General features: G+C 38.4%; 1 protein-coding gene across 1 annotated transcript in view; it reads right to left on the reverse strand.

Moving 5' to 3' along the window:
• LOC104534795 (sodium-driven chloride bicarbonate exchanger-like) overlaps nucleotides 1-13,376 on the reverse strand; it is a gene marked incomplete at its 5' end in the record, with an annotated part of 60,073 nt that overhangs the window by 19,628 nt on the left and 27,069 nt on the right. Inside the window, one exon of the mRNA XM_010180648.1 lies at nucleotides 1,848-1,953. Coding sequence (XP_010178950.1) covers nucleotides 1,848-1,953 — 106 coding nt within the window. The remainder of the gene's footprint in view (nucleotides 1-1,847; nucleotides 1,954-13,376) is intronic.

Genomic DNA, 13,376 nt, shown 5'->3' on the forward strand with positions numbered 1-13,376 from the left:
AGGTCTGGACTCGCAATCCTTTCCTTCTCCTTCCCAAATCCCTCCACACTTACTAAGCAAAAAGAAATGCAGCACCCAGAATCAGAGATTCTGGCTGACAAAATAAAGGCTTCAGGTGGGGGAAAAAATTTTCAGGAAATCCAGAAGAAGTTCTCAAGATTCTGGGACAATAAACAGAAAACATGCCCTGCCTTGAGGCAGACCTTGTTGTTTATCAATACAGCACAGGGGCGAATTTCATCACATACCTACTGAAAAGGATTTTGTCACCATCAGAATAAACACTTTTCTCATGCTCATTTTGTCCTAGATAGCAAAACAAAATTCTTGGTCCTATTGTTGTTTTTAAGAAAGAGTGCCAATCACAACGTTCAGAAACTTGAACAATCGGACACAGGAAACAACAGGAAGAAATGAGCAGTAAAAAAGACAGTGGGGTGAGACTGGCCAAATATTTATAGACAACTAGGTCTAATCTTTTACTGCAGCTCTCTAAACAGGACTATTAAAGTTGTCTGATGATGCTGGCAAGAAATAAATACAGGAAAGTATGAAAAATTTCAGTTATTTCTTTGACAACTATAGGGACTCATGGGAAAAGTCATTCAGTTACACATGTAAACTCAAATTTCAGTAATAAGCTTTTACAGAAGTTTGAAGGGATTTTATATAATGCAGCCGGTCTTTTACATTTATAGTTAAAACAAAATCTGTTATTTTAAATCTCCTCAGCTGCAAATGTACTCTGAAAAACACTGTCAGAGATCTGAGAAAGTGAGAGGAGGAGTCTGCCCCTGCACAGATGCTCTCAGTGTGTGCTGCAATTTTGAGAATATTCATTCTGGATTGCTGGAATCCCTCAGGCCAGCAGTTCTCAACTTTCTCTCTGCTGTTGCCACACCAACAGAGTTGAGAAGCAGTCCTTGCTTAACTCGTGATAGGAGGACACCAGTTCTTCTGCGTTCCTGCCTTTGAAAGAAAAAACAGTATCTGCTGGAGATGGTCCCCTGGATTGGCTTTTAAGCATTTCATTTGGTTGTGCCTACAAAGAGGTTAATTCAGTTATATTTCTGAGACAACCCTTCAGTTTGGTGTCTTTTGTACTCAATCCTCTTTGACTGTGTAATAAAAAGATCCAGTTGTGAGAAAAGTGGTGGCCTGATCTCAATATGACACTTTAATCAAGTTGCACATGCTGCTTTAAAAAAGGCAAACCTGAAGTAATACATCCTTTAAACCTAGGAAAGTGCATAATTTAGAAACAAGTTACACATCCACGCAAGCTCCCCAGACTCTTTGTAGCTTGTTCCTCCTCGTCCCTTGAAAAAAATTACACAACTAAGGCCTACTGAAGGCCTATGTAAGAGAGAAATTTGGTCACTGAGCTGAAAACGTTGGCTATTTCAGGTTTCTCCCCTTCCTCTCCTTTATAGCCTGAACAGCTGTAAGAATGTTTTAGGGGAAATAAATGCTTCTAGAGTCTTTCTACACAAAAGAACTTTGGTTCTGCCATCTGGCAGAACTTAGGACAAATCCGTTGTCATTTGACATGTTTAGACTTAATCTCAGTCAAAGTCTTGTGCTGGTATGTCAAGAAGTTTCCAAAGCAGGGCACAAAATGCACATATTTGCTTTAATGTGTGCTATCAAAGGCTGCAAAATACTTACAAAAGGAGATAATGCTACCAATTCCATGTTAATCTTTGTTCAGTTAAGTGTATTTTATGCTTTATTTGAACAAATGACCAAAAAAGACATGCCATTTTTTCAATATATTTGCTGCAGTAGGAGAGACAAAATTCTTTATGCTTATTCCTTTCTTTATGAAGTTCCAATGTTGTACTTACTGACACAGTTAGGTTCCCCCATGGTACACCAGATGCAGATATATTGTAGTCCTGCCAGTACTGTAAGGTTTTATTGCTAGGATGTTCTGGTTGCACACAATTGCATCTGAAAAGACAAAATAGTATTTTTTCCTTCATAATAAAAGAGGTACCAGATATTAATCCAAATTATCAACTTCATGACATATTAACACTGTGCTCTACTTTGCCAGATAATTTTAGTTCAAATGAATTCAGCAAATGCATGCTTTGAAGCAGTTTGTCGTTCAGAAGCTAGTGCTATTACTAGAGTATAATTTGCCGTGAGGTGCAAATGCATATATAGTACGTAAAGTGACATACGTAAACCACTGCAAGTTTTTCCACCTATTTCCCTCCTATTTTATTGATACTTCCGTGCAGTTTGTAATACTGAGAATGTACTAGTCCTGTTCCACCCCGTTAGACGTAATACTTCCCTCCATGGGGATTAGATGCTGTGCACAGCTCCAGGCTGATCCATTTCTCAAATGCAAGCTGTCTGTACCCTCTTTCTTTGTCTTTACCAGAGTGCCTTGCATACAGAGCTGCCAAACTGGCTGGTCAACTGCCAGGGCTCTGCAAGATCACCAGCATCACAGGCTCTGTGAACTTGTGTGTCCCTTGTTTTTCCTTTCCCCACAGCTGCTTTAAAAGCTGCTTTTAAAATTGTGTGCTTTAACATACAAAACGTGACGAGGCTGTGTGGGAGGACAATACTGCGAATAGGCAATTTAAAATCAAAATTAAGTCTTTAAAGCCTCTGAAGCAACTGTGGGAGGCTTCTTCTTTGACAAAGCCTTCAAAATATGCAGGATACTCTGTAGATTCCAAGATGTCAAGTGTGCTTTGCAGTTCTCTTTATATTAATCCTACTTTAAAAACCTATAGTACTATCTGTCCCGCTAGTATTTTAACGTGTTTATGATGGCTGTAAGTAAATACTGTACTCTACTTTCTGATAAAGTTTTCAGGAGTCCCTGAGGACAGGATAACATCTGACTGTAGAGTGGAGAGTCATTAAGCATACATTTGCATTCCAGTTCTAGAAGAGTATCGGTTTATTGACATAGCTATGCCATCTATTTTTCTCTGTGGCTGTTTATCTTTCCTCAAAATGACAATTCTCTTCTAGACTTGTACTATTTTCTGTATGAGAAATTCTACCATCTACGTTATGAGTACAGAACAGTGCCACTGTATTTTGATTACAATACTATACATGAGACAACAGCTGCATTTAATATACATAGAGAGATGCAGGTTGTCCTTGTGCAACTCCTTGCTTTTATTTTAAATGCAGCTATTTATGAAAGAAAAACCCTTACAGCCCATGAACAAAAAAGCAAACAGAAAAAAGCAAGAGTGTTCAGAGAAATAGAGGGCCTGAGCCAAAAGTCACCGAAGTGGACTGGCTCTTTCAAACATATTTCATATGCCTTGGATCAGGCCCCAGGTGCAGAATGAAGGTGTGCTCAATGCGTAGTTTGAAATCCTACAAAATTAAGCACATCACTACTAGTGAACTACGGTAGCATAATAAAGTCAACAAAGGGTATGTCTACGTAGTTGCCAGGGAGCATTTGATGTTCATGCAACAGCACAGAGGTGGCTATTTCAGGTTACTACTCTTTCCTGTGAGCACAGGAGCTCCCTGCCCCTGATGCCCATCGCTGAGCGCAGACTGGCCAGACGCCGGGCAATGGCCCCTTGGGGTTTGATTACAGCAGGCCAAGGTGACGTGGGCTGCTCAATCACAGTCACTTTCTCACCAGAAGGGCAGACTGTGCATGTCACCAACACTACACGGTACAGCTACGCTTGCTGCAAACTGCAAAATTACATTTAAAAGTTAGAGAAGTCAAACTTTCTATTTCCTCACAAACGTGACAATTGAAGCTATAGTTTAATACAGCTCAAGTAATTCACCTCCAGGTGAGATCATCACCCTGTTTATTTCTATATCAGTACGACTTTTCTCCTTCACAACATTCCTGGCCTTTACCAAGTTCCACAGGCATTTACTGATGGCAGATTGTTCATCAGCAAGTGACTTGTCCAAACTCCACCCATGCAGACCAAAACACCCTGCACCCAGCTTCTGACACTGAATGGGTGCAGAATTAGGTCCTAACTGTAAAGATCAAAGCCAGCTTTCTACTGAGAAGATATAACATTATGTTGTTTTCAGTATTGTGTCTTCTGGCAACACTGACATTTTGATGTGAGATTGTATCATGGTATAACCGTCTTCCAGCATCCCACCAATTGCTTAGCATTAAAGAAATGTGACGTAGTAAGATACTCCCTGTCCAGCCCAGAAATCACAACTGGAGGTACCATTCAGTGCCACAACATAGAAAGATTGTCTACCAAAATGTTACATTTCATTACAGATGTAATTGCTGCAATGATGACTATTTCCCAAGGAGAAACTTGCAGTAGTGAAATAAGACTTTCTACTTTATTCTTTTAAAATTTTTAGTCTCTTCCACTGTCAATTTTTACTCTTAGAGGTCAGCTCTCAGGAGAAAAAGTAAAACACACTGAATTGTTAACCATTAATCCATCTTTCTATTTTCTTGATAAAACATTACTCAGAAGGCTGGAATAAGTAAAAATGTATTGCCTTCTGGAGGTTCAAATGCTCTTAAGTTCTTGTGAAGTTGTTTAAATTGCTGAGCACTTCCTCACTGCAAGAGATTTATGTGAACTTTATGCTATTACCAATAAGCAGGAGACTATACACACACATATTTTCTAAGCAATACTCAGCTCCAAATACAGTACCAACTTAGTGGCGTGCTCCCATGACTTATAGTGATAAGGAGTCAGCAATCATATTTGTTATGCTACAGAACTATTCACTTGATTATCTCTCATCATCATTAGGAAGAAATTGGCTTTTTCATTACTATATAGGCACATTTTCATTACTTTATAGGCAGGGAAGAATCTGACATTGGTTGTGGTGGCAAAAGCATAGGTGTCACTATAATGAAAAGAAATAAAAATCTCTGCTGCCAATCTCACACCACCATTTCATCACACTGAAGACAAAACAATTCCTTCTGTGACTTTCCACTTTTAGCTACTGCAAGACATTCTGATCTCCTGGGAGCAATTCAGATGTCTAAACATGGGTGCCCATATACTCTGTATCTGTGATGTTCACAATGGGTTGGCACATACGTGACAGCATCTACAGTGACTCATGCTTTTGTTTTCACAGCAGCTGGAGGCTGAGAGATCTAAAACGCACTGGATACCCAGCCACAGGTCACTCCCTTCTGTATTTAAAATGTCCGTATTTTGCTATTAGGCGGACATCGGTGGAGCTTCCTTTCTTCTAGGGTACTTAAACATCTAATAAGGTCTATTACAGAGAGGCTTATAAATCTGAGGCAGAATAACAAATCATTTCAGTCAAGACAGTCTTCAGGAAACCAGGAGAACTGTCATAAGATCAGAACTGGCAGAAGGAGAAAGAAACAGAAAAATAACGGCCCAAACCCACTCGCTGGAAAAATAACCAGAGCAAGGAGTCTTCATTGCCTTCACTTCTTACACGGTGCACAAGTTATCTCTGGCAACTCAAGATGGGGAACAAAGATATATTAGAAATAATGAATGTTAGGACTGGCTGACAAACTGGTATCCTCTGGAGCCTGTACCTCTCTCCCTTTCACAAGGGGACCAAGACTTCAGCTATATCTTCAGCACCAATCTGACTGCAACAGCATAGGCACTATAGGTCACCAATGGCACCCCCTTTTCTTTGTTCTCCCAACCTCCTCACATTTTTCCTAGCTCTTTTTGCCTTTGTTTCATAAGTCTCAATTTCATAAATTTCATCAACTTGAGGCAGACATCATAACTTCACTGTGTGCAATGTTTCCTACAGCCTGTCTTGTTTTCAAAGAGCAGAGCTAGGATTTGACAACAGCAGCTTTGGGACCTCTCAGACAACTTGCAGTGTTCTTTGTTTGCCAAAAGGAACAGTTATTACTATCCTTAATAGTCCATATGATCCCTCTTTCTTTGGACAATGGAAAAGGGAATATGGGGTTAGTAAATCAGAAACCTGTTATTTTATATGTAAAGTTGGGGAATATTCTCCCTCTTCTTTGTAGATCAGCAACAGAACATAAACATCGTTGTTGGTCAACAACCAGTCAGTTGAAAGATTCTGTACTAAGAACACTATAATCCTGCCTCTAAATTTCTGTTTACTGCAAAACATCTTATTTCCTAGGTCTATTTATTCAACTGAAATTAACTTGGGTCTGATACCCTTCCACCTCTTACCCCAGTTCTTCAGGCTTGTTCCTCACCATTTCCTTCTCTTCAACCCATCATGTGCACTTTCCTCCCCGCGCAGACTTTAAACACGCAGCATAGTGCTAGCTCATTCTGCTCCCATTACAGCCAGTATTAGAGCTTCGAACCAAGAGCCCTGCATGGCATTTGTGTGAGTAAATAGAACACATTTAAATGGTGCAGCTCCTTTGAAAGTCTCATAGCCACTTATCCCTAGGCAGTTGCCATTTTTCGGTACATTGTTTTCAAGACTAGGAGGCACTTACTATTTTTCCAATTCGTAAGGCACTGTTTTGGAGCTCAAATATTTCCAGCATGTACATACTGCAAGCTACACCCGTTTATACTAGCTAAGGATATGATCTATAAAAGATGCAACCACAGCTTCTTCATGATTAGCTAACTTACCATTTCCCCTTCCTAGAAGGGCAAAATCTCTTTCTGGCTCACTTAAGATAGAGAATGAGATTTGCTCAGTATGAATATTTATGTTATTAAAAAATCCAAGGCAAGTATGACAAATAAGTTACAAAATGTGCTTGTTTAAACAATATGTCTCACTGAATATCAGAGCACATATTTGGTAATAATGAGTAGGAAGTTTTTCCCCTAAGACACAATCTACGAGTGTGCTGTGCACTGATCAAGAAACAGAGAGAGAATATGAAGATGGTAGGAAATAGAACGCAACATCACTGATTTTGTTTTTCAAGTGAGGTATTAGAACACATGCGTAACTATTCTTTATGTTGCATTTACAAGGCTGAAGGAAAGCACATCAATAACAGAATGCTATGCATGTTTAGGCTGTCTCCAAATGTACCATTTTAATGCGAATTACGGGCACTCACAGAGTCCTTCTGTTTGTCTGACAACTGCTACGGGAATGGGACAACATCATAGATGATGTCTTCTCTGCTGTCCCATACCTACAACACCTGTATATCTGTGGCATTATATGCACCATATTCCTTCTCATGTCATCATTCATAATGGCGAAATCAATGTCTCAGAGGAGAAGAGACTGGCAACAAAATAATTAATACTCATGGGAAATGGACTTGTCAGTTAAGTTCTATTCTCAGCATCACAAAACACTTTCAAAGCACAGCTGTCATGGCAAGACAAGATTTTTTTCTTCATTTATTCATAAGATCTGCCATCCTGAATTAGACCGTTGAGTCATTAAGTTAAGTAGTCCATCTCTGACAATCACGAACATCAGTAGGCATCCATGTATGTTCTCTAAAGTTGGCACTCTATACAGTTTAGTCGGTGAAGTTGAAGAGGAAAACAGAAAAGCTTACAGAAGTGCTACACAATGCACTCAGCAGCACAACTATTTCATACACATACAGAGAGATAAATTGGGAGTGGGGGGATGAGGATGGATGATTTATGTTGGAGTGAAGAAATCTCAAAGACTCAGGTTTCCCTGGATAGCACATCAGGAGGAGAACATTGTTTTGTCAAGTGGAAAGTCTAGAAAAAAGATTTGTAATTCCAATGTAGTTTTGTTGACCTTGACTGTCACTCATAAAGGTTGGTCTTTATTAACTCCCTGGTGCGGCATGCAGTCCATGCATTCTTCACAGTAGTAAGGTATGTAACTGCCATACATAAAAGTTAATGTGCAGAAAAGTACTGTAATTAGATGGGACATTGACAATTCACCTCACAGCCTTCACTGAGAAACAGTTCAAGGATGTCAGTTCACCCTGCTTCCAAGGCTGAAAAAACATACACCTGAGGAGATGAGATTCACTGTAATTCTGGTTCAGAAGTAACAATGAAGTATACTCTAATGCTATATGGCCAGCTTAAGTTCAAGTGTAGTGTATCAATATACATAAATGTTCTGTAGCAAAAGCACCCAAGATTTTAAGTAAATCTTTCTAGATTTTGAAGGCATTGTCTAGACCAGCTATCAACTACAAACTTAATGCAGTGGAGAACTGCTTAACAAGATCTGTTTCCAAAGCGGAGGGGACAAGTAGTAGGAAAGAATGAAGCAAGGTGGACACTCCCTGGGCTCAGAAGAAAGAAAAAGAGAAATATTACCCAATTAGGTTGGACAGACATAGGGAAGTCCTAGAACAAATGGAATAAAGTAAAATAATTTCTGGATTCCAGGGTTTGTCAAGAAGCAAAAGGGAACCAGCTGTTAAACTGAATTATGGCAGTTGCATGGTTCTAGAAGAAAAGGGACATTCTCAGGGACATGGCCCAGTTACTTAACTGTGGGAATAAAACTTAGAAAGAAAGGGAAAAGAAAATCTATATTCATATCTAAGTTCAAACAAATCATTACAGGAATTGAATTCAATTATATGCATCCAATAATAATGTATTTAGATTAAGTTCCATCAATAATGAAAGATTTAAAACTTGCTTCTGCAAACAGTGGTATGCACAAAACTGAGCTTCACAATGCCTTCTCGAAGCAATGGTTTCTATAGCCTGCAAAAGATTGACATGATCTTGGCTCCTTAATTACATCAGAGTGGGATTTTCTACTCCTAATGCTTAAGTGCATGTCAATACCAAGACAGATTGCAATATGCATATCACTATGCCAAGAAATCACTTTAAAATTATTCAATGTAATCTGTTAATAATTGAGTAACTTCTGGTAAAGAATTATTAAAAACAAGATGAATTCATCACTCTGAAAAAAGAATTAATAAAAAAACCAAAAGGTATAAAAAGTCCCAAGGTCTAAGGAACCTCACTCTGAGAAATAACTGATCTTCTGCATTCTAAGATAACCATTTTAAAATGCTTGTGTTTTAAAGAATACTGGGTTATTTTCTAATTCTTTCATCCACAATGCTTATTTTGCTTTGCTTTTGAAAACCTCAGGTTTTAATCCACTCAGTTGTAGGGTTCTCCTTTTCTAGCAAAAATTATATCCTAGTATTTAATACACACATTAAAAATTATGTGCATCAGTGCTCCAGACAGAACTCACTAACTGGAGATATATTTGCTACAGGGGTAGGAAAAGGCAGAAGGAGGAGAGTGCAGAAATAAGAGTTGCTATGCCAACCTCCAAATGCTAATGGCATGACAAATACAAAAAGGTCACAAAAAAAGAAAGAAAGAAAAAACCGACCCAGATCAAAAAGTACATGTAATTTATTTCATAAAAATGAAGCTAGTGTATTTGAATTCTTTCAAGATAATGCAGTTTGAAAAGAAAAAGAATTACAATACTGTAGCACACTGAAAATCACGTTTGTCTTTGTCCTTCTTTGATTTAGCTCTTAAATGCCTTATTCTTTATCATCCACATCATAAGACCGTGTTTGAAGAAGTCGTCACATATGAATGCTGAATGGTTTTGCCTGCAAGTAGACCTTCTGACAATTAGGAACAATGTTTTGACACAGGGTAACAAACAAGTATCATAAAGAAAACAGGTAAAAATTGCATTAGGACTAGTTCTACATTAATTAGATCATGCAACAAAAGATACTTTGTCTTCTTGAGATAGAATTCTGTAACAAACTCCCACTCACATCTTCTACCTAAAGTGGTAAACATGGATTTTTAAGAAAACTTTTAGGAGGACTTTCAGCTGTTTTTCAGGTATTTGGGTCTGCTTGATTTAAAAAAAATAATAATAAACCCAACTGCTCTGAATGTCCTTTCTATAGTCTTCTAAGGTTTGTTATGGGAGATGCTAGTAATGACTCCTATACTCTTAAATGTAAGAGGAGTTGTGGATGTCCCCTCCCTGGCAGTGTCCAAGGCCAGGTTGGACAGGGCTTTGAGCAACCTGGTCTGGTGGGAGGTGTCCCTGCCCAAGGCAGGGGGTTGGACTGGATGATCCTTAAGGTCCCTTCCAACCCAAACCATTCTGTGATTCTATGCATGCAGTATAGTCTTTTACATCAGACTCCTGCAACAGAGACTGTTTATGACAGAATTCAAACCAACCCAAAATACAGAGTAGGCTTTCTTTCTCACTTGCAATATGGTTCAAATCTGGTTTAAACACCAACCATTTTAAATGACTGTTCTCTTTGTCTCTCTAGCACTCCAAAGGACAGTACTAACAGCATGCCAACAACTTTTCCTGGGTCAAACTCATGACTTCACCACGGCAAAGGCAACAGTACTGGGATGTAGAAAGACTACCTGTGGACATCAGAGCATCCTCAGAAAAACCATGGGAGAAGAGAGGACGGCTGGGCCACAGCATATACTGAAAGCTTCAGATAGATACAGTGTCCTGACCTATTAATCATAAATTTTTTGAGTCGGCAACAGGCAGAACACAGGAAACAGAAATCTTACAGTATATCCTGAGTTTTCTGGCATAGAATTGCAGATCCAAGATAAAGTTTTACATAAGCTTTGCTTGAACATTCAAAGAGAAATGAGTTGCTAAACCTTTTGAAGTTCACCCATTGCTAATTAAAGAACTGCCAAGGCTTTACTAACAATTAAAAACTTGTCTTTAAAATCCCCAAAGAGGAAAATGCAAACAGCTGTTTTAATTAGCAAAACAGCAGATACTAATTAGCTTCTGTAACAGAGTATGTTGGTCCTTTAAGGACAGAACCAGTTTCAGCCCAAGTTTGTTACCCATTTAAGCTACAAGTAAAAGGACTGAAATCAGAAGCTCCAGAAAAAGCTTCTAATTTCTTGTGAAATCAATATTCCCCAACTTCAAATACACAAAAAATGAAATTTTAATTTCAAGTAAGCTTTTATGCTTATTAGTCTTGTAGTTTCTAATCTTTTTGGAACTGAAAAGTATACAGACATTTGAGCAGGGATTGAGGGCTATTTGAAATGTCTTGTGATGATCCCATGGGGATGATAATTGTGGTACCTTCATGTTCTGGGCAAATAGCCACTATGTCTGGACACAGTAATATGTGCATATATGCACAGCAAACCCGTGGATTTTAGGTTGCACTAAGCCTGCTGTGAAAAGCACTGGTCATTTGGCCAGCTGACGCAGAGTTGCTCCGCTCCAACAAAGCCCACCTTTCCATTCTCCCAACCTGTCAGGGCCAGTTCTAAAGAACTAGGAAAAACTCCGATGAAGGAGAAGGGAGCAGAGAGAAGAGGCTGGAATTACTGCTTTGCTGTGGTCCGAGCACAGATCCTTGGCAGCAGCGGATGTGCTCACACAAGACCATCAATATGGACACTGGCATTTCCAACCACCAGTTTTAAGGTTAAAAAATTGTAAGCCCCATCCCGTAAGAATTACACTGCCTATCATTGTGGTATTAGTGGGGCCAATTGCCATGGACATGATGCCAATAATAGAAAGGATATCACTGCAAGTAGAAGATACAACATAAATGCCAAAGGTGAAATGTAACGCAAGAGTTTAAAGGTAAATTTATTTGTACTGTCTACACAGAAAGAATAACTGAGAATACAAGTATGGAATGATGACCCCTTAAATAAATAAAAAACTACTATATCAAATAATTTTGATAGCTCTATATGTGTTTGAAACCACCAGGCAGCAGTCAAATCTTTCTTCCAAATATCTAGAAGACACTTGTCCTTCAGGAACTGTGTTTGGGAAAATCTCAAACTCTTGTGCTGGTATTCCAACATCGTAGGACAGGACAGGGCAAGAGCTGCAATTGGAGGATGACAATTGCTGCTCTTTCACCATTTTACACGCTCTGCACATTCTATATTCAATGAAGACAGTTATCAAGGGCAGGCAGTGAGTAAATAACAGCCTTCAAAAAGCAATTTGGGATTTGGATTAATGAAAAGAATTTTAAATAAAACAATAAGCATGTATTTGTAAACATAAGGTTTGATGATGATAAAATAATTTCATTAAATACAGATACCTATCTCTGTATCCCTACAGAAGCAAAACTGTTAATCTCATTTCTCTGAAATCTCAAGCAATACCACCGGACTCAGCTAGCCATGAATAAAGCTAGCTACCCAGGAATCCTTATTTCTAGTTGTGTTTATGCTTTCGTTATATATTTTAACATCTCAGTTCCACCTGAAATGGAGCTGAAATGGAGAAATGGCTTCTGAACAGTATTTTGTCTTTCTATAGTATTTCAACATTTGCTTTTCAAAACTGTATGAGAACATCATATTTTCTTTCCCTTTGAGATGACTACTTTGAAGTGGTAAAGGAAAAAAAAATCCACAAACACTGAGCTATAAGAGGCTCTTTAGAGTAAAATACCGACTTCACAGAAGTGAAGCGAAGTTACACGAGACCAGGATACAAACTCAACTGCATGCAGAGTCTATTCTTTATCTTCATTGCTTTCTCTTCAAATTAAAACTACTTTGTCTACTGATTAAACTATTAGAGAGAAATAATATCTTTTCAGCATGATGAGAGGGTATGTCACAGTAGAACTGTGGTTTCTATAATTCATCTTGTTCTGCGTATTAAGGTATATAATGCGCATCCAGACTCAGGATTTGCTAACTAATTTTCTAGTGATAATGTATACAAAGCTCAAATGTGTTCTCTGTTGCTATGTTTTGTTTTTCCAAGCTTAAAATGCAAATGAGACATTTGGCGGAGACACTCCTGTTTTTCCAGTGAACAGAAGATGTGGCACTGTTCAAGCATTGTTCCTTTCGAGCCCCTGCTCAAGCAGAGGGTTCAAACGGATTCAGTGAAATAATAAACACATTTCTGGAGGGGAATCTTCTCTAAAAATGCTTTTTAGTGACATTTCAGTTGCTGAGGTGACCAGGCTTAACTGGCCTCAGGACAGACTCAGATCTTGGCCTTTACTAGAATACTTTTTTCTTATATCACGGAAACAAGTCTATGAGTTTTCACTTCTAAAACAAACTATATTGATTAAAGCCATTCACTTTTTTATTCCCCAAGTAGAATACCTGTCAACACTCTACAGAACAGCTGCTTAAATAGAGTCATATTAAAAACCTTATTATTAAGAACAAATTGATTAAGAACAGAATTATTAACAAATTATTAAGAACAAAATCAATAACCACTGAAAAGCACCTAACAATTCAAATTTCAGGTTCTTGGAGCTTGAACCTTAACTGCCAGAGAGGTTAAAAGGAGGTACATCAAATGATATGCTTTTTAGGTAGGTTAATATTTCAATTTGGGAAAAAAAACCAAACAGATAAGTATGATACAAAAATGGTGCCTGAACACCCAATAAAATGTTATACATCAACAGGACAAGGTTA

This window comes from Mesitornis unicolor, unplaced genomic scaffold (genome assembly GCF_000695765.1).
Source record: "Mesitornis unicolor isolate BGI_N332 unplaced genomic scaffold, ASM69576v1 scaffold34103, whole genome shotgun sequence".
Classification (NCBI taxonomy): domain Eukaryota; kingdom Metazoa; phylum Chordata; class Aves; order Mesitornithiformes; family Mesitornithidae; genus Mesitornis; species Mesitornis unicolor.